The sequence below is a fragment of the Dasypus novemcinctus genome, chromosome 5, assembly GCF_030445035.2.
Source record: "Dasypus novemcinctus isolate mDasNov1 chromosome 5, mDasNov1.1.hap2, whole genome shotgun sequence".
Classification (NCBI taxonomy): Eukaryota; Metazoa; Chordata; class Mammalia; order Cingulata; family Dasypodidae; genus Dasypus; species Dasypus novemcinctus.
Genome location: NC_080677.1, coordinates 132,398,320 through 132,420,101, shown reverse-complemented (window position 1 = coordinate 132,420,101; position 21,782 = coordinate 132,398,320). Strand labels below are relative to the sequence as shown.

At 43.4% G+C, this 21,782-nt stretch overlaps 1 protein-coding gene across 7 annotated transcripts in view; it reads left to right on the top strand.

Moving 5' to 3' along the window:
- Positions 1 to 21,782, top strand: part of PRKAG2 (protein kinase AMP-activated non-catalytic subunit gamma 2) — a 353,035-nt gene that overhangs the window by 139,079 nt on the left and 192,174 nt on the right. Inside the window, exon 1 of one of the 7 annotated variants that reach the window (XM_071215355.1) lies at positions 18,325 to 18,497. The exons of the other annotated variants lie outside the window; for them this stretch is intronic. Within the exon in view, the coding sequence (XP_071071456.1) occupies positions 18,404 to 18,497 (94 nt within the window). The 5' untranslated portion in view covers positions 18,325 to 18,403. Of the gene's footprint in view, positions 1 to 18,324; positions 18,498 to 21,782 lie in introns of those variants that run through there. 7 annotated transcript variants of the gene reach the window in all.

Below are 21,782 nucleotides of genomic sequence, written 5' to 3'. Positions count from 1 at the left end.
CCTTTTGTAATTCATAAATATTTTACAGGGCACTACTTTGAAACCATGTAAATATCCTCTTTCTCAAATGTTCACTTGCTTGTTTTAGCTTTGGCTGATGATTCTTACCTGAATTATTAGTAGGGTGGCAGCCAAGAGGTGATTTTCTAATTTTATCACTAATTTCTATATTTATTATTTGGAATTCTATTGTAATTTTCCTTCCCTCCATGTGTGTGTATGTATGCATATCTAGATTTGTACATTCTTATTCAGTGGGTTTTAATTTGTTGTCTTATTTCTTATGATCCTCAAATTGCTCTGAACTTGGCAGCAAGCCCCTTTTAGCTGGTCCCTGTCTCCTTTTGACTGTCTTCATCAGTTTTAAGCACCCCCCTTTAACCCCTTTAATTTCTGGTACAATAAAGTATTCCAGACTCTTCTTGTATTTTCCCTGCCTCAGTCCTGGAATCAGTTATTTTTCAAAGAACTCTTGTTACTTTTAATGAGGAACAGTATTTAGAAACGAAGATTTGGGTGTTGCATGTGCTACTGGAGTGCCACTCCTTCTAGACCCTCTCAGTAGACAGAGTAAGGGAGTGCATGCATGCATGTATGTATGTACAGATACATATATGTAAAATATGTCTATACATGTATATCTGTATTTTTAAAAATTTATCTATATTAAAAAAACATAAGTTTACAGTACCTCCAATCCCAGGCAACACCATGGGGCTTATTCTAGTCTTTTCTAGCCAATTAAACATTTTTTTAATTAGAGAAATTATGGACTTACAGAACAATAGGCATAAAATACAGGATTCCCATATACCACCCTATTATTATTTAAAGATTTATTTATTTTATTTATTTCTCCCCCCTCCCCAGTTGTCTGCTCTCTGTGTCCGTTCACTGTGTGTTCTTCCGTGACCGCTTCTGTCCTTATCAGCAGCACCGGGAACCTGTGTCTCTTTTTGTTGTGTCATCTTGCTGCGTCAGCTCTCTGTGTGGGCGGCGCCATTCTTGGGCAGGCTACACTTTCTTTCGCACTGGGCGGTTCTCCTTATGAGGCGTACTCCTTGCGTGTGGGGCTCCCCTACACAGGGGACACCCCTGCGTGGCAGGGCACTCCTTGCGCACATCAGCACTGTGCATGGCCAGCTCCACACGGGTCAAGGAGGCCTGGGATTTGAACCGCTGACCTCCCATGTGGTAGATGGACATCCTAACCACTGGGCCAAGTCCACTTCCCTAGGGTTTTATTTTTGGTTTTTTTTTCCTACTGATATAGCCCATTTTTCACTTGTTTTTTCCCCTCAATTTTTTTTTTAATTTTTTTTAAGGTGTTACTGGGGATTGAACCCAGGACCTTGTACTTGGAAAGCAGCACTTAACCACTGAGCTACATCTTCTTCCCTCTCTCAATTTTTAAGAGTTCTTTACATTTGAGGTATATCAGCTTTTCATCTTTAATATATGTTTTTACAAATATTTTCTCTCAGTTTGTTTTTTGACTTTGTTTATTGTGGTTTTTCCATATATGTGTGTGTTTGTATATATATATATAGAGAGAGAGAGAGAGAGAGGCTAATATTTTATTGCATCTGGATTTTTAGTCATCACTAGGAAGTCTTTCCCTAAACCCAGATTATAGAAATATTCATGTTTTCCTTTAGTGCCTTTTTTGGTTTAATTTTCCATTTGGAGTTTTTCCTTATGTATGATATGAAGTACCTCAATTGTTTTGAAAATAAAAAATGCATCTTGTATACAAATCCACAATGGCTCTGAGCTTTGGTCCTCAAGGAATGCTTCATTTCACTGGTTGTAAACCAGTGCTGTGAGCTTTATGTTACTATATTAATCTTCTGAGATGATTGGGGTACCCACTCCTTTAAGTTGTCTGCAGTTAAGCTGAATGTCAAGCTTACAATGCCCTGAGCTTTGAGATGGAATATGGTTTATTCTATAATTTAACCCCAGATTGAAGGTGAGGCCTTGGGAAACAGGTTTTAGATTAAAACTTTGGTTTTAATATAATCAGTAGGATACTAATTCTGCCTTAAATCTGAAAAAAAAAATTAGGGGTTGCTATTAAGTAGAATTTTATAGAGACATGGACCAGTTGCCTTTAGAAATTCTTGTTGTTCTCTCTCTTAAATGGTAGTCAAAGATTTAGCAATGATAGAAACTTGAGTGTCAGAGCAGCGGCTTCTGACTCTGGGCCTCAAATCAAGGGGCTAGCAGGGTCATGCAGCTGCCTGGCATGGAGGTCTAGCAGGTACCTTAGTATCCACCGGCAGGTCCTGCTATACTGGGTGGAAAGTCTTGGCTTAGTTGATGTTTGCAGGGAGAGAGAGAGGGAAGGAAGGTGGGAGGGAGATGGATGGATGGATGGATGGATGGATGGATGGATGGATGGATGGATGGATGGATGGACGGACGGACGGACAGACAGACGGATGGACAGATGGGGCTAATTTGGGAGGGTGGAGAGAAAGTATAATGAGCTCAGAGCCAGCTCCAAGGAAGAAAATGAATATGGGTTTAATTCCTCAGGACACACACTGGAGTTTTAGGACTCACTCTTTTAGTCTGGATTTAAGATGAAAGCATATGTTAGGTCGAATCCCTGAGAAGATTTACAAACCATGTTTTGTCAATGGCTGTATGTCTGGGCTCTGCAACGCCTTGGATGAGGCCAGGACCAGGTTCAAGTGCACCCTCTGGCCACTGAAGGCCATCTCTATTCCCAGGTCATCAGCTCCCCAGAGCCCATGTGCCACCCTCTGGGGATTCTGGGTGCTGTTCCTAGACCCAGTTTTAGTTGGAAATGACATATACCTTGAACTTAACCTCCTGTGCCTATCTTTTTAAGAAAAATTTTTTAGTTCTTAAAGAAGCTTTAGATTACATAAATATTACATAAAAAATATAGGGAAGTCCCATATGCCCACCCCCTCCCACCCTTTCCCACATTAACAACATCCTTCATTAGTGTGATACATTCATTGTAATTGATGAACACATATTGAAGCATTGCTACTAACCATGGACTATAGTTTACATTATAATTTACACTCAGCTCCACGCAGTTTTATAAGTTATGACAAAATATATAATGGCCAGTATCTGTCACTGCAATGTTGTGTAGGACAATTCCAATGTCCTGAAAATGCCCCCATATTACACCTATTCCCTTTCTCTCCCTTAAGAAACTTTGGTGGCCATAGCCTTTATATCAATGATAAAAGTTCTTCCATTACTAGAATGATAAGTCTACTTTAGTCCATTGTCCATTCCCCAGTCTGGAGGATTTGGGGATGAGAAGGGGCTTAGATTCCCTGGGGCAAATGGATGGAACTGTCTTGCTGACAGTTGCAGACTCTCTGTTCTGTGGTGTGGGCATTGTCCATCATCGTCTCCTTGTTAGTTGTCCTGCGTGAGTCCAGTGAACCGGAGGGTAGGTGTTGCAACTTGGCTGAGATTCAAGGCTCAGCTGGCACATGAACAGACCAAAGATTTCAATCTCTGGGACATATGTTTAACAGGTATAGTGTTAATTAGAGGTTCAAATAAAAGAGACAGAAGAGCCATGTCAAGGGAAACTATAGATGAGTCTAACTCTGTTACACTGGGGAACATAAATTCCAAAGTAAGGCCCACTGACCAGGGTGCCAAATTCCTGAGATTGTCCGCCCTGCTTATATAGTGTCTGGATGTCTCGAGCCCTCAGGAGCCCCACTGTTGGAGGTACTATTTACTGTGGCAGTCAATAAGAGCCTGCTGAGACATGCATAAGCAAAACCTCTGGAATGACCTCCTGACTCACTTTGAAATCTCTTAGCCATAAAAACTCTTTTGTATTTAATGTTTCCCCCTTTTGGTCAAGGTCTTTTTCTGGATGCATTGCTAGTTGGCACTTGGTAATAATCCCTCGGTTCCAGGGAGGCTTTTATCCCCAGGAGTCATGTCCCACACGGTGGGGAAGGTAGTGTGTTTGTATGCTGAGTTTGGCTTAGAGAGAGGCCACGTTTCAAGAACTAACTCTTAGGCAATATATAATACTAGGCTAAGTTTCAATTTCACAAGAAAAGGTTCATAAATACAATCATCAATATTAAGAATGAGGTGTAATAGTCTGTCATCCTTCACTAGGCACCGCCAGTATACTCGAGGGATTCTTGCTGTTCTATTAGAGACTATAGCAGGACTCCCCAGCATGGGAATTCCATATTCTTTTGGTTACTGTGCAGGCCTTCACCTACTGAGACGACACCCAATGAACATTGTACAAACGCATGTGCCGTAGAGGCATGCCCCAGGGGCACCCCTCCCCTCACATCTGCCCATCACCAGCACCCCACACCGGTGATCCACCCCTGCTACAGTTGTAACCCATCTGTGGTCCAAAACCTCTCCAAGAACACAGCAAAAATAAAATAAAAATAACTTTTAAAATAACAAATTAAATACAAAAATTAAAAAAAAATTTTTAATTCGAAATAAGTATTTTTATACATTGTATCTTTCATCACTGTAAGATCTGTTATCTTGTATGTACAGTGGCAGTTTCTTCCACATGTTCCCTCCAGTGCCCCCCAGTGTCTTTTTTTTTTTTCATTTTATGCTCAAAGAAGCTTTAGGTTATAGAAAAGACACATAGAAAATATTGGGGATTCTCATATACCCAATGCCCTCCCTCTTTTCCACTCTCCTGTATTAATAACATTTTACATGTGGATGGTACATTTGTTGCAATTAACATACAAATATTGAAGCATTGCTACTAACCGTGGCCAATGGTTTACATTATGGTTTACATTTTGCACTGTACACTTTTATAGATTTTGACAAAATTTAAAATGGCCAATTTCCATTATTGCAAGATCATGCAGAACAATTCTAACACCCTAAAAATGCCCTGTGTTCCATCTATTCTATTCTTCCCTCCCTCTCCTCTCGGGACCTATGGTAACCATTAAGTTTCAATTTTTGAAGACTAAGATTCATAGTTACTTGCAATAATATTGAGGGTTTGACATACTGGTCTGTTCTCTTTTATTAGGCACTGTCTATGTTCTCGAAGAGATTGTTGTCTCTATTTGAGAACCTGGCAGGACTTCCCAGGATGGGAGTTTAATATTTAGTTTATTGTGTGGGTCTCCACCCACTGAGATAACACACTATGACAAGATGAACTCTTACTTATTCCGTAGAGGTATGCCCCAGGTGCGCCCTATCCCACATACCTCCCCACACCTGATGCCCTACACCAGTAACCCTCCCCTGCCATATTTGCTAGAAGAACATTCCCACCACTGTAGTTTTAACCACAGACCTGCAAATCCCCAGAGTTCACCCATTCCTTCCTCCAACCCTCCCCCCAGTTCCACGGATAGTCCAACCCAACCCCCTACTCCTCCTCATAGACCAGCACTGCCAAACCAAACCACCTCACTGCCCATCCACTGCCCAATCACACCCTTCCACCTTATCATAGATTTTGCCCATATGGGCAATGACCTGTGCCTATCTTAAAACCAGTGCCCAGCCTTCTCTCATCGGAAGGGATCATAGAAACTGATTTAGAGTAAATATCCAGGCTGGCAGTCTGAAATAAGTCTGGCTCCTGTCCTTGTTCTGAAGCCAGCCAGGGCAGCCCTTGTTAAAGCTGAAGCTGGTGACCTGGTAATGCAGACGGTCTTGTGACGGAGTGGCCACTAGATGGACTGAAGCCAGTTAACACACACAGGAGCTCCCTTCAGGAGAAGGAAGGCCCAGGTGTGGCTACCCCTGGATCCCAACCAATGAGGTAGAAGCCTGGTTGGCGCATGGTTGGTGAGCCGAGGCCAGGGCCAGCAAGGGGTAGATTCTGGCCTCTGAGCACAGTTCTTGAGTGCTCCTGGGGAGTGGCCTTATGCTCAGAGAGCCTGCAGAGTCTGGGCAGATGGGGTTGACAGAGGTCCCTTAGATACCCTAGCCAGGGTGGCCTCCGGGTATGTTTATGGGTCCCAGTACTACCTTTCCCTCGAACTGGGTCTCCTTCTTCATCTGTCTTCTGGCAGCATATTCTTTTGGGATGAATTACAAATGATGCTGAGCCAGCACAGGCAGAACTTCCCCTGCATCCTCAGTCTCCCTTCTGTGTTCCTTTTATCCTTCCTCAGGCAGTTGGACCTTCAACCAGGACCCCAGCAACAAGGTTTTGATGATCAACAATATCTCAAAGCTTAGTGCTTGTTCCATTTAGTCCCTTGAACTTGTTGAAAGGAGGTTGGGGTGGACACCATGGACTACAGACTCCGGGAATGGCGCTCAGGGTGGGATGAGATGTTGGGACAGGCTGAAGGACAAAGGACTGTCTTATTACCTGTTTTAGCCTCCTAGGCTGCCAAGATACGATGTACCAGAAATGAGTCGGCTTTTACCATGGGGATTTATTAGCTTATAGGCTTATGGTTCCAAGGCTGAGAAAAATGTCCAAATCAAGGCATCATCAGGCAATGCTTTCTCCCCAAAGACCAGCTGCTGGTGATCCTACGTGGTGGTGTCTGCTGGTCTCTCCCTTCTCTTCCAGATTTTGTTGCTTCAGTTTCTTGCTTCCATGCCTCTCTTTTTCTTTTCTCTGAATTTCATTCTCTTATAAAGGACTCCAGTAAGAGGATCAAGACCCACTCTAGACCATGCCTTAACTGAATTAACCTAATCAAAAGGTCCCACCTCCAATCAATCCACACCCACAGGAATGGATTAACTCTAAGAACATACTTCTCTGGGGTCCATATAGCTTCAGACCATCATGTTACCCCCGCTAATAACAGCTGCTCATGACACCATAAAAGACTGGCTCAGGGTCTAGTGGACCTTCAGGGAGGGAAGAGAAAAGACAGTGACTTCTCTGGAACCTGCATTCCAGAGACCATGCAGAAGTTCTCTGGCTTGACTGCAGTCTCTTCTGCTTTAAAATGAGGCTATAGTCTTTTCAAAATAGGACACTTTCCTCCTGCAGCTTTTATGACTGAGGGGAGTGTCCAGCTTTCTTCCTTACCTTCTGATGCTCCATAGACCAGCTCCGTGTTGCCTAGAGGCCAGGAAGCTGCATGATAGAAACATTTGTGAATTATTAGCTAATTCCCTTACTTTTGTCCTTGAGGAAAGGTTAGGATAAATGTTCCCAGCTCTTCTTGCTGCCTTGTAAACAGAGATAAGAGATGAAGCCAGATGGCACGGCAAGAGATGCTCCTTCTCTATGCTGTTGGTTATGACAGTGTTTCTCAACATTTTCCTTTTTAAATCACTCCCTAAGGGCATTCTTAGACATTTTTTCCAATCACCCCCATGAAATTTTAATAAAACAGATATACTATATAAATGTTAATGCTCTGTATGTATATCCGTGCTTTATGTATAAAATGGGTAAGATTTTTCTTCATCCTCCAAAAACCAGTTTTCACCCCCATACAGGCAATATCACTCCCATTAGAAATAGTGCTTGAAGCAAAAAAGTATTTGAGGTGAGCGTTGGTTAATAACTGTGGTAACATCTGATTAATTCTGGAGAAAGCCAATCTGAATTAATGAACAATCTGAAAACAGAATACCTTTTTTATATCTTGTCAATGTCAGGGAATGGAAAGCAGATTTGCTTCAACTGATAGAGCATCCGCCTACCACATGGGAGGTCCAGGGTTCAAGCCCAGGGCCTCCTGACCCGTGTGGTGAGCTGGCCCATTTGCAGTGCTGATGTACGCAAGGAGTGCCATGCCATGCAGGGGCGTCCCCTGCATAGGGGAGCCCCACGCGAAAGGAGTGCACCCTGAAAGGAGAGCCACCCTATGCGAGAAAAGCGCAGCCTGCCCAGGAGTGGTGCCACACACACAGAGAGCTGATGCAGCAAGATGACAACAAAAAGAGACACAGATGCTTGGTGCTGCTGACAAGAATGCAAGTGGACACAGAAGAACACACAGCAAATGGACACAGAGAGCAGATGGGGGGCAGGGGGAAACCCGAAAGAAATAAAAAATAAATCTTAAAAAAAAAAATCAGGGAATGACCAACTAATTGAGTTTACTTTCTAACTCTCTGAAACTTACGCCATTAAGAACCAAAAATTATATCTTTTTAACTGCTAGATACATTATATCCTTCATGGTTGACTTATTCAAAAGATACTAAACATAATTTCATAGTTTGTAGATGAATTAGGGTCATCAGTAGGCTGTCCTATAACCTGTTGTCACATTGACTTTTACGTTTATTTTATTTATTTGTTTTTAGGTGGTACTGGGGATTGAATCCAGGACCTCGTACATGAGAAGTAGGCACTCGACCACTGGGCCACACCTGCTCCCACACTGACTTTTGACCACCATATTTCTGAGTTCCTTTTAGAGTTTCTGTCTCTTTCCTTGGGCAGCTATATGCTCTACAAAGTTATTGTCTCTACCTTGAACAGCACCCACTCTTTCCCCATAGCAACTGGCTGCCAAGAAACCAGTTTTCCTTTAAATTATGATTAAAAAGAGTAAATTATTAGTGGTAAAGTCCCTTGGTTCCTTATCCAAGAAATAAAGTACTTGGACTTTGAATATTTTGGCTGATCAGAAGGGTTATCTTTGATTGCTTCTCATTTCTCACTCGGGACCTAGACTGGGCATTGCAAAGGTATGATGCTTCCTTTGCAAGCCCAATGCCTGGTTCCTATCCTTGGCTGAATGGTTGATCCCAGTGCTCGTTTCTGATGCTCCAGGTGGCAGCCTCTGAATCCCTCTCAGCATGGTGCCCCAGGCAGCCAGCTTTGGGGTCAGTGTCCGTAGCTTGCTGTATTTGGAGTCACAGTGAGTGTGAGCTGACGGAGCGCTTTAGGGACCACTTCAAGGGATGGGTGATGGCAGTGCTCTTCGTTTGTAAAAATGCCCTGCAGCCTGCAAGATATTTTTGCTATTTTATCTCATTAGATCCTCTTAAAAGGCCCGCAAAATGAGCACAGCCTGTATTGTGGGGCCTTTTATAGAAGACACGTGGAAAAATAAGCTACCCGGCTCAAAATTAGACAATCAATGCATGTAAATTTCCTTAAAGTGCTATGTTTGACCAAAGTGTGTTAAACATTTCTACCTACTATATTGTTTTGTAATATATCCTTCACTATGAAGAAGAAACCTAAGGGGAACTTCAGCTCATCATATTTTCAACTAGTGCTTTTCTAAATGAACGCAGAACTGAAGCAGGTGGTGTCCTCCTTGAGGGACCCCCGATTCTGGAAAGTGAAAATCCTGCTTGATTACCTGAGCAGGTACCGGCCTGAGTCAGCCAGATTCTGAGCCTGCGAATGAATGTCTTTTCCCCTTGACAAAGGTTTTACAACATTTCCTACCTCATTTTGGTGTAATAAGAGAAACAGGAAATGGAAATGCTTCGCTTTTAGAACCTTCTGGATCTCGTTTTTAAATGATCTTGCTTTATGGTCCTTTTTTGGGCCCCGGGTTCATCCTCTGGGCTTCTCTGGGGGAGCTGGATTTAGGAACAGGTTCTTGTCATTCTCATTCCTGTCTTTGCAGCCTTGAGAACCCCAGCAGGTTGTTAGGGAGGACGTGAGCTATGTTTATGTAGGGAACCCCCAGGAACTCTTGGGACCATGAGAAAGAATTAAGTAAGGTCCCTACCGCAAGCATTTCATGGGGCCTGTGATGCCCCTTCAGGATTTTAAAGATGGAGATTTCATACTTTTTTGGGGTGCTGCACTTTGGCACGCTAGAAAGAACCGTTGCCTTCGTTTTCCATATTTTCTGTACTTTTCTGTATTTTTAAAAATTAAGATCTACCTATTAGCACCCACTTCTACATGGATTTAAATATCACCGGTATGAGTTCAGCTGGGAGCTAAAAAAGAGTGTCTTTGAAAAAAAATACATCACCCTCTCGTCATTCGGTCTCTGAACTCCAGTTCCCGTGGGAGGCCGGAGGCTCGTGTGACCGTGCGCCGGGGAAGAGCTGGTGCAGGCGTGTGAGTCAGGGAACGGAGGAGAGTTCTTGGAAGCTGTCGTCTCATTAAACAGCCCCTGGGGATGGGACCTGGGAGGCACCGAGGAGGTGACAGGATAATCTCAGTCAGAGTCAAGTGCGACCGTGACCTTTAGAATTTTCCATGAAATATGACACAGTATTTTGCAACCAGCAGGCGTGGTAGCAAAAATGTGCTAACGCACGTTGCTGCTCCCCAGCTCCTAGAGGGAACTGCTCCCTCTTACATCAGGAGGTTCTGTGGCCTCTCAGGGGTCGGGGTGCTTTCAGGTGCTGTCTCATGATCCCCACTCAAAAGGCTTGAGAGTGGAGTACCGATCGTGTGTCCTCATTTACTTGTCCAACATTCCGGTGGCAGAGAAAAGGCAACGTGGCATCCTAAATGCCACTGGAGGAACCAGCACACGCAGCGTCTAATCCTGGCTGGGTCCCTGGCTTCCCAGGAGATCTTGGGCAAATCACTGATCTTCTTTGAACCTCACTTTCTTTTTATTTCTTCAGTTGAGTAGTCATGGCTGGTCTCCCTACCTCAGCCTTGTTGAGGAAAACGTAGGAAAGTGCTTTGGGAAAAGTCTATAAAACTCCCTATAAGTGGGAGGTCTTGTTCCCTAGGGGTTCTCCCCTCCCCCTGCCCTCCCCCCATCCTGCCAGCAGGTCCACCCATCCACCAGGCTGCTCACAGGCCTGCCTAGCCCCTGCCCCTCCCAGAGGCCAGCGGGCGGGGTTGAGGAGTAGCTCTGGGCAAGGGAATGAAAGCGGTTGGTTTATGTGTGAATGAAGGTGGCATTTCACGAGGATGGTCTGTGCAAGGCTACGTCTACGTTCCTCTCACCCCGTCCCCTCTTGACAGTTTCAGGAAGGATGTTTTTAGGTGCATATATTATATATATATTATATATATATGGAAGTCCAGAGGTAGGTGGGCTGCAAGGGAGGTTAACCATGTGGGTAGTCCACAGCCTGACTGGCCTGAAGGGAAGAGGACAGGACTCTCTTCTTGACTGGCTTACCCTGCTGAGGCCCTATCCTGGAGCTCAGACTAGCTCTCAGGACCACCTTGTGTGTCTGGGGTGGGGTTGGGGGTGTCAAATGGATGCTGGACATCAACGGTGGGGTCTACAACAGAGTCTGAGTTGACGCTCATGATGATGCTTGTTGGTGCTACAACCTGACATCTAGAAGAGAACCAGGTCATTGGGACAACAGGTGTCCTTTTTGTCTTAGCACTTCTCCCCTTGCTTTGGGAGCAAGGCCTCCCAGATCACCATCTGAGACCTTCTGAAGATTAATCCTGGCTTGTTTGCATCTTGGGGGCCACCAAGGTCTCCAGAGAGGTCTTGTTCCTCAGCATTGTGAGAATGTATTCGTGCTCGTAGCACTGAGATGCAAGAGACCGTGCACTGAAATAGTGAGGGAGCTGTCCATTCTCGTGGACCCTGAGGCAGAGGTAAGAAAGCCCCTTTTTCTGCTGTCTGTACTCCCCTGAATTTCCCTTCTTCACCTTTCTTGCCTCCAGTACTGCTATCTGTTAGACATACTCCTGAGATGTCTAGCTTTCTGTGTTTTGTAGCATCCAGATGTTGTGGAATCTAAACATACCTGGGTAATAAAACTCCCACCTTAGAGTAACTGGACTCAATTCCCCATTGTCATCCTATCACCCCAGCCACAGTGGGTGCTGCCTTAGTGTCAATGCAGAGCTGTGGCTAAGTTCAGAGCCTGCAAAGGATGGGGGTGGGCTATTAGCAGCCGCTCCCCTTGGCTCTGGGTCAGTCACTGATACCTCCAGAGGCTGGATATGCTGCCTCTGAACGTAATGGCAGAGCACCCCCTGGTTGCTGTTGTCTGGCCTCCTTCACTGTTCTTGAGGCACTGATAATAATTCATCCCACAGGTGCTAATTCTATTTTTTCCATATGCCTTAAGATCCCTGCTCTCAGGGAGCTTTCAGTCCAGCTGTGGGAGAAGAAACACACAAAACATAAAATAGATGAATGCAAGCCAATAGTACAAAATGTCTCAAGGTAGTACTCTCCAATGTCATTTTATTTTTTTCTAGCTGTCAAGTATAGGTTTATTGCTGGAAAACTGGAAGAATAGAAAAACATAAAGAATACAATTTTGAATTACCTGTAATTCCACCAGTATCAAAGTGGTGATCTGGGAATCCTTGTTCCCACACCATGGAGAAAACTGCTAAGAGATAAGGGCGTCTGTTGCCCCCATTACCATCAAAGAGAGTGTTTTTAAAAGCATGATCCAGAAAGACCTTGGCCCTTTTAAAATACATTTGTAAATACAGTTCTATCTTGGGAGCCACTAGTTCTTTCTTTTTTTCAGCCCTTCCCTTTAAAAAAATTCCCCAAAGCATGGAAAGCATTCCACCAGAATGTATGCCTGCCAGATGGATCATAATTGTGCCAAAGAGTATTGCCTCTCATTCATTTGGGACCATCAGCTGGGGGAAACTGTGAAGGTAGCATTTAGTCTCCCTGTCTTCCAGGGAATGTCGTCTTTCCCTAGGCCATCAGCCATATGTGCTGTTGAAGGGTCCTCAGTCACTGCCAGGGATTGAATTGTGTCCCTCACAAAAGGAATGTTCAGCCCCTGGTCTCGTGGGTGCTAATCCATTTGTAAATAGGACCTTTGAAGAGGTTATTAGTTAAGGTGTGCCCAGGCTGAAGGAGGGTGGGCCTTCATCCAACATGATTGAAGTCCTTTTAAGCACAGGAAATTGGACCCAGAAAAAGAAAACATGGGGAGTGGCTAGAGGCTGGAAGTCAACGAAACCTAGAAGAGAAAGGAGAAGATGCCACCATGTTTATCACCATGTGATGAAAAAACCAAGGACCCCCAGCCAGCCACCAACCCCAGGAGGGAGCAAACCTTCTTGCCTCTGAAACCGTGAGCCAATAAATTCCTGTTGTGAAGCCAACCCATTGTATCTATTTATTTTAGCACCCAGGAAACTGAGACAGTCATCCAACCAGCATCCTGTGAATGTTTGTCCTCTCCCAGTATAACAATATTTGTCTCTTTGTGGAATAAAAAGCTTTGTCCCCAATTTAAGGAATTTTAGGCATGTATAAATAAAATGGAAAAGCCCCAGTGGTGTGAGAGCCAATTATTAAATTTTCAGGAATTTTGTAAGACAGTGCAGGCTACTTTGGTACCGTAAGATGGACCAATATTGGAGTATTCACACCACAGAAATCAGCAAACCCTAAAAATCAGTACTCCCCTTCTCTACTTAAACACTTTCCAGCACACCACTGCTGCTGTACTTCTGAGATTCAGTGTCACTAGCAGCCGCCTTTGTGCTTGGGTGAAACTGACCCAGGTGAGGTGAGATGTATGCATTGGTGTAGCTGGGATATCTTTGAGAGTTCACATCTACTGTTAAGGTTGTCATGTTTATAGTTGCTGTAACTTTTCTTAAAGCTGCCCCTTCCTCTCCTCCCCAACTCCTCCCACCTAAAGCTTTCCAGAATCCATCTTCTTAGAGAACAGTGCTAGGCTAAAAACAATTTTTTTTTCTTTTTTGGCTGAATCAGGCCAGTTCTACTATCTCTTTTCTTCAGTAAGAGAATAGTGATCCTGAATTATCCAGGTGATTTTTCCCTTCACTTTGCCTAAATTGGCATATCCTTACTTCCATTCTACAAAGGTTAAGACACCAAATGTTCACAAGCAAATTCCTAGAGTGTGGAGTCTAAGAGCTGGGCAGCAGCAATAAATTCTGGTCCTGTAGGGCAGAGAAAAACAGTACTCTTTTCCCCATTTCTGGGCTCAGCAACCTAGGAGTGTTTTCAGGTGAAGCAAGCAGGTAGGTACACTTGGTGTTTCCAAAGCAAGATACAGCTAATCATCAAGTCAGCAGGTCATCGAAAGCTTATTTGCCCATTATATGTTGCAAGGGGAATATGAATCAAGACTTTTAATCATGATTCTTCTGTCTTTTGCCTGCAAATTTGCAAGGCTGAAGATCGAAATTAAAAGTGTGAATGTGGACACTTTCCTTTCCAAGTCACTCCAATGCACAATGGTCCTTTAAACTCCTGTGGGATTCAACATATGGCAGTGCCCATTTTCTTGCCTTATTTTTGTCAAATTTTTCAATGTATATGTATGAGAAACTTGTCAGCTATGTGATCTTGGTCAAGCTCTTTCCTGACTCCAGTTTATTCCGCTTTAAATGATATTAATAGTACCAATTCTGCAGGGTTGTTAGAAAATGAGATCAAGTTACAAATGTGAGGTAACTAGTATTCTTCCTGGCCCTCAGTAAAGGTAATTATTATCTTACTAATATAGTTCTTAGAGGACAGGAATGTCTTTGAATTATTTGTAGCACCTAATCCCTTCAATCAACAACTGACCTGTGTATTTGATAGAGGTTTAATAACTACCTGTTGAGTACATGACCGTATAAAAGTAAGTACACATCAGACAGACCTAAATTGCTGTTTATTTTCCAAATGAATTTAAACTCGGTCACTTTCAGTCATTAAACATTGAAACTATTTCTATATTTATAGAGTTACATTGGCTTAGATGAAAGCTCTTCATTTACCTTTTAATTAAGTATGCCTTTTCCTTAGAGGTACACTTATTTAGTTGTCCTTTCTTGAAAATTTTTTGCTTTGTTTTGTTATTTTATTTTTAAATCAGGAGAGCATTACAATTTCTGTTGGGAGCTGAATTAATTTAAAAAACAAACAAACCAGTTTTATTCACATACCATATAGTCCATTCAAAGTATACAATCAGTGGCTCTCAGTATAATCACAGAGTTGTGCATTCATCATCATAATCAATTTTAGAATTTTTACATTACTCCAAAAAGAAAAATCCCTTACCCCTAATGCCCCTCTATTATTAACCCTGTCACAGTTCTCTAGGGAAACAGAACCAACTGGAGATATCTGTAAATATTATGAGATTTTATAAAATTTTCTCATGTGACTATGGGGACACATGAGTCCAAATTCCTTAGGGCAGGCTGCAAGTTGGGATCTCTAATGAAGGTTTCGATGAATCCTCCAGGAAGAGCTGGCTGGCTGAAGTCAAGATAAAAATTCTCTCTTTTGACTGCTGAAATCATCACTTTTCCTTTTAAAGACTCCAACTGATTGAATGAGATTTCTCTCATTGCTGAAGGCAGTCTCCTCAGTTGCTTGTAGATGTGCCAGCCATAGATGCATACAACTTACTGAAGATTTAAGTCCCTAAAATGCCCTCACAGTAACATTTAGGCCAGTGATTGCTTGACCAAACAACCCAGCACCATTAACTAGCCAAGTTGACACATGAGCCTAATCATTATAGGCCTTTAGCAGTGGTCTATACTGATGAAAAATTGCTACAATATCACTGTTAACTATAGTCGATAATTGGCATTAGTTGTATTTTTTCTCATATACCACCCTATTATTAACACCTTGTGGTAGTGATATACATTTGTTCATGGAAGAACACTCATATTTGTACTATTAACTACAGTCATAATTCACAACAAGATTCACTATGTTATATAGTTCCCCCCCCTCCCAAAATCTAAGCATAAAACTCCAAAACCTATCTACTTAGTCTTTTTCAGAGTTTAATCACCATATTTAACCACAGAAATATCCCCTAGTACATTGGGGAACCCAGCTGGAGGTGAGTTTTACGACCTGTTTCTAGACTAGGTTCCTAAATGGGCATTATACTGGCCTGGCCTCTCCCCTCTTCTCTAGACCTTCTACCCCCAAGGCCCGTTTTCCACACAGGGCCATGCCAATCTGCCCCTCCTCTGTGCTGATAACTCTCATATCCGTTCTCACCACAGTGCCTATTAATCACACTCAAAGCTGTTTTTTTATACAGTTAGTATTGTTTGGTGGTTTACCTTTATCTCTCCAAGTCATTTATAAATTCCTTGAGGGCGAGACCTATTTTGTTTGTCTGTCCTGCATCCAGATGGTGCCCTGATTATAGGATAATTCAAGAAAGAGAGTTCCTGAAGTGTTGAGGGAGTACTTTTTGGAGGAGGTGACAACTGTAAGTGAGGATCAAATAGGGGCCACCAGGAGGAAGAACAACTTGTGTCGGCAAAATTGGGTCATTTAAAAAATTCAAAATGTGTCTAGAGAATGGAAATCAAGCAGTGATGGGGGAGAGGCCTGAACAGGTATCTAAAGGCTTAATCAGGTCATTAATGATTTCCTGACCCTGCAGAATGGAATATAGCACCAAGTAAATATTATCACTCAAATAGTTATTAATTTGATTAAAAATGGTGCAAGAAGCTGAGACTGTGGCTTGTCCACTTAGCAATGCCATGGCTTTGGTGCCACTGTGGACACTGTCCTGTAGGATGGGAAAGGTAGACAGGCAGATCGTGGGATCAAAGTCTCAAAGGTTGGAACCAACCATGGCCAGCCCAGTGACTAGATCAAGGTTGGAGGGAGCCTGTTGTGTCCTCCTTGCTGCTTGTGGATTGGGGCCAGAGGAAGGTTAGAGGCTCAGGAAAGATAGCAGATCTGGAGCAGGAGTAGAGATCCCAGGGTGGGACTCATAGACTTTCTTTTCCCACCTCTTCTCTTTTCCCACGTCTTGCTCTAGGGTGGGGAATTTTGGTTTGAAGCCTAAAGCAAGACCCATCTTTATCTCATTGCAAATTTACAGTGATTACAATAATGATATTGAACTCTGCCAGGACACTAGAAAGTCAGAGAGGCAGGAGAAAAAGCATGAACGGTGAGACTTGCACTCTAGATTGAGTTACTTTCAAGTGGAAGTCCAGGCAGTAATGGAAGGTCATAGGTATTTTCATCATCTCTCATTCCACCCCCTTGTTTCCAGGTGCACAGTAGATAATTAACAATTATACTTAAGAAACGCATGGCATTGCTGTTTTTGTTGGTTATCCCTTCTTAATGGGCAGACTATTGACTTTGTTTTTTTTTAAACTGGTCTGGCATAGCCTCATTCTTATGTATACAGTGATTGGGGGGAGAACCTTCACAAATTCAATTGCCATTAGAATTTCAGAGTTGAAATTAGAGTAAATGCTAAAATGACCTAGCCTAGTCTTGTACAGGGAGGGAAACTGAGATTCTGAGATTGGAAGTGACTTTCCCGAGGTCATGAAACTAGTTAGTAGAAGAGCAAAAATAACTTTCCATTAGTCTAGTGAAGCTATCAACAATAAAAACAGGAGAGATTATCTTTTTCTCACCTCGTACTTTTAAAGTTTGTTTTTTTTAGTTGCAGAGCACATAAAAATTGAATGTGTTTAATATTTTCTTTTATCACCTCAGGGGTTTAGATTAGGAATTGAAGAGATCAGAATTCTTGTCCTGGTTTTGCCATTAGCTGCAGGACCTTGGGCAAATCACATACCCTTTCTGAGCCTCAGTTTCCCCATCTGTAATGGAAGGGGATTGGACTAGGTCATCTATAAAGTCTCTTTAAGCGCTGTCATTCTAGGATTCTTTACAAGTGCAGAGCTGAAATTGTGTACTTACTGAAGCTACCTCCGTTAAATTCAAAGGGAACCTATATCCCTTCCTTAAAGAAGGATCTTGCTTTTTTTTTTTTTGAGAGGAGAAGTGAGCGTAAGTAAATCCAGTGATTTCCAGCCTAGAGACTTGTTGCTTCTCCACCAAGAAGCAGCCAGAGTCTTCTGACCCTGTGCAGCCCTGGAACACATGAATCAAAATAGTTGTGTGATGTCATGTCATAATGGGAATGTGCCCTGGCCAATTGGTGCCAAGAATTGTCTGTACAGGGTGGTTTCCTTTTACAGTCTTTTTAAAGAGACATCATGCAGATCTGCACATGACAGTTCCCTTCAAGAGGGCTTGTGCTTCTTTTGCCTATTTCGTCTGCCCTTCCTTTTTAATTTTAAGGAGTTAAAAAAAAAAAAAAGCCCTGGAGTTTATCAGTGAGCTGCTGACCTTAACTACATAAACAAATCCACTGGCGAAATTCTGCTTTGCGCTTCCGGCAGCTTTTTGCCTACTTAAGGGCAAGACTGGCGGATACTTGAGCTGCTGCGGCAGGAGTTGCAGACCCAGTTAGGGCTACTGTAGCTCTCTGGATTCTCCCCGGACAGTAGAGTGAGGATTGCAGTGGAATTCTCCGGTGTGCTCCGGGGCTGCTCATCCTGGAGCGCGAGCCCCATCCCACGATAGCTGGAAGGACCTCTGGTGAGGACTGTGGACCCACAAGCTGTCACTTGCACACAAGCCACCCCTAAAGCTTTTGGTGGGCTGTGGCTGCCCCGCGCTCCGTACCTGACCGGCTGATGCTGTGCCTCTCCCTGTTCCCTGCTACCTGGGGCTGACACTGGTTCTGCTGATCCTGGTATGTTCACCTGTTGCTGCTCCTTTGGCTACAGCTACCCATGAAGCGTTTTGGAAGTCTAAGGGGGAATAAGAAGCACAAGGACCAAAATCGAAGCACCGAGCGGCGCCAGTCGGAACCTCATGGCTTTTTTGGTAGGACACTGCCCTTTTCCTAATTCTCTGGTGGGCTGTACCGTGGGAGGGAGTCCCCACGGCATGTGTGCGCACATCTCCTCAACAATGTCTGTTTCCTGCCTCTCACTTGTAACTCTGGGTGTGATCATTGCGCATCATTAGGGGACTCGATTGCTAAGTGTCGCCCTTATTTGTGGTCATGCTGCCAGCGTGAGCTGCCCAGCTTTGCTTCTGAGCTCATCTTCTTTCTCTTGCCCTACCTGGCCCACTGTGAACACAGAGTGGGGTCATTCAGTTAGGCAAAAAGAGTTGTTTCAGAAAAAGAGGAATGAATTGGAATTGGGACTTTCAGCTGTTAAAAATAAAATGCACATGTTCTCTCTGAAGGAAGGAAGGAGATAAATTCAGCTCCCTTCTCTGGGTGATTGAGTAATCTGACAGATCAAGGGTTAATGTGGGAGGGGAACTTCTCCCAAGGGAGAAATTCCCTTTCTGAGCCCCCTAGCTTCTGGGGCCTTCTTCAGCCTCTCCAAAAACAGGGGCCTGGGACTAGCACCCAGCTATAGTCTAGGGTGAAGCATCTGTTTCTACCCAGTATTGTCCATGTCCCACTGATTTGGAGTGGGTCTGTGAGGCATCCTGTGGGTAGATCCCAAAGCCTTCTTAGCCTGACGGGTGCCTGGCAAGGCCCTGCCCACTTGACACTGAATGGTAAATTTCAGTTTTAGTATTAAGCAGAATTAGCCCATTCGTGGTCAGGGCAGCTTTTATGGCATTGGAAGAGTCCTGAAAACCCCACTGTGAGAGGGAACAGCAGAGCCGAGCTCAGTCTGCTGTTGTATTTACCTACTTGTTTACCTTCAGAGTTGGGAAGAAAAGGTCCAATGGATAAGTAAAGGTGGAGGACACTTAGGAGTCTATTAAATCATATCCCTGGAGTGGCAAAAATTGTCATTTTATGTAATCAGGCAGTGGCTCTGGGAAATCATCAGGGCAATAAACAGAAAACTGGAAGAGAAAGAAAAGAAAATAGGTAAATCTCTTGCTATATTCAGTCCAACAGGTGTCTGTTGATGCCCCCTGGTGAGCCTCAGTAATATGCGCAGTATCCTAAGGTGTGCAAGAGAAGATAATAGTTCTAGCCTTAGGGAGTTTTCAATCATATAACAGAGGAAAACCCCATAAAAAGAACTAGAGAATAGTATCTAATCAAGTGCAAAGGTAAATTTACATAGGAATACAACGCATGGCCCCAGCTTCAGGGCTGGGGGACTGGACACCTGAGGAGAAGAGTGATAGCAAGGCTTTGAGACTTCATAGACAGGAGCCTTTAAAAATAGTTCCTGTTTCCAAATTACGAAAGTAATAAGCACTCATTTACTCTAGGATTAAATCAGAGCCTGTTATTTAACTGAAAATCTGTATTTGCTAATGGGGATGAGTGGCCCTGTTATTAAAAGACTTTTGTTTGCCAGACAGTGGTTTCTCCCCTCCTATTTAAAATTTGGCTCTCATCCTATCTCCTCCTGGCTCCCAGGATCAAAAATAATATTTGCATCTCAAAGAAGTTTTGTAAGTGTTCATTTGCAAATGCCAGCTTTGACCACAGGGGCAGGAAAATCAGGGCTTCCTCCAGAATGGCCCCTGGGATTTAGAAGGAAACCAGAGACTCTGTACTCTCAAGGGGCCTGGTAGCTGGGTATTGAGGTTTATGGTTTGTTTGCCTTTTCCTTTTGTTAGAGACTCGGTGAGAAAAGCTGAGATCAAGGCTAGATGGGAGGTTTTAGCACCTTGGATATCTGTGACAGAGCCCAGTGCCAGTGAGGATGCTCTTTGTGAAAAATAGTCGAGGAATGTCCATTAGGTGTTCCCTTCCAATTCCCTGCCTATCCAAGCTTTATCCATCTTTCAAGGCCCAGCCCAATTATCACTCTCTCTATAAAGCCCTATTACCTGCTCTGTGGTCTGCCCTCACAAGGATGGAGAGCTTCTCTTAGAAGGAACATTTCACCCATAGTTCTGGCACTAATGCCCTGCAGCACAGCACGTTCTCAAAGAATTGCTGGTTATGCGATGGATTGGAAACATTCCACTCTCAAGTTATTCCTGGTTCTTGAATAAGTGTAGCTGCAGGTTTTTTGTTTAAGTTTCCTTTCAGCAGCTCCCTCTTTCACATAGGTTCTCCTCTAGCTAAAAGAATTTTACATGAGACTTCTTCCTTTGAACAAAGCTTCTGTAAGGACTTGTAAAAACCGTATGTCTTTCACATATCCTCCTTTTTGCCCCAAATAAAACTTACTTAGGCAGGTAGCATGCTACATTTCCACAAATCCCATATGCTCCTTGGCTTCATCTATGGCTGGTAAACCTCTTCCAGGATCCACTGTCTCCTCTGCTCCAGTTCAAGGGGTCCAGCTTCTCAAAGATATACTTTGCTTTGTCCTGTTGATTTACCTACGCCTCCTCAGGGCAAGAGACCTATCTTCTTTGATACACACGTTTGCACATTCATAGGGCATGCATGCACACACATAGCCTCTTGACTATACAGAACTACCACAAGAGAGAAATAAGGCACAGCAGGTCAACAGTTCCTAAGTCCACCAGTGTTTGTGTGTGGATGGCATTTCCGTGTGGAAGTAAGTGACTCTCGTAATACTAGAATTTATAACACTTTAAGCCTTTTGATTAAGTCACCCTTTAAAGTTCTGATTGGCAAAAAGCCCTTCCTTTTCTGCTTCAGGATTTAACACCTGCGCAGTTCCCACTTCAAAGCTAAGCTGGTGTCCCTCTTCTCTGATAGAAGTAAAACTTCTCTGTCAAGTCTTCCCTGCTCCATGTGATGATTAAGACTTCAGCCCTTTTCTCAGTCTCTTTGCTAAACAAAGACCCAGATTATGTTGACAAAGAGTTTATGGCAACAATAATAAAACTGCAAAAGGAAGATTAAAAAGGATTATGCTAATTGGATTGTAGAGAATTGATTGCAACAACTTTTCTACCCTTTTCTACACTTACGAGGGAAGTCTTCCCTTAGAAACCATGGCTTATCCTAACTTTTGCTGTTAAGGTGGTCCTGCAGTCTGCCTTGCACATGTTGGACCATTGATTACGTATTTTTTAAGGAAGTCTTTTAGCTTTAACATTTTCTGGTACCCACCTCAAGTCTTCCAAGAAGAGGATGTTAAATGTCACTGAGTTTCTTAAGCTTCTGTCGGGAAAGATGGTAAGAGATCCTAACTGAAGGCTGGCACTAGACACAAGAATCAAAGCAGTGCATCAGGAAACTGGCAGTTAACCTTT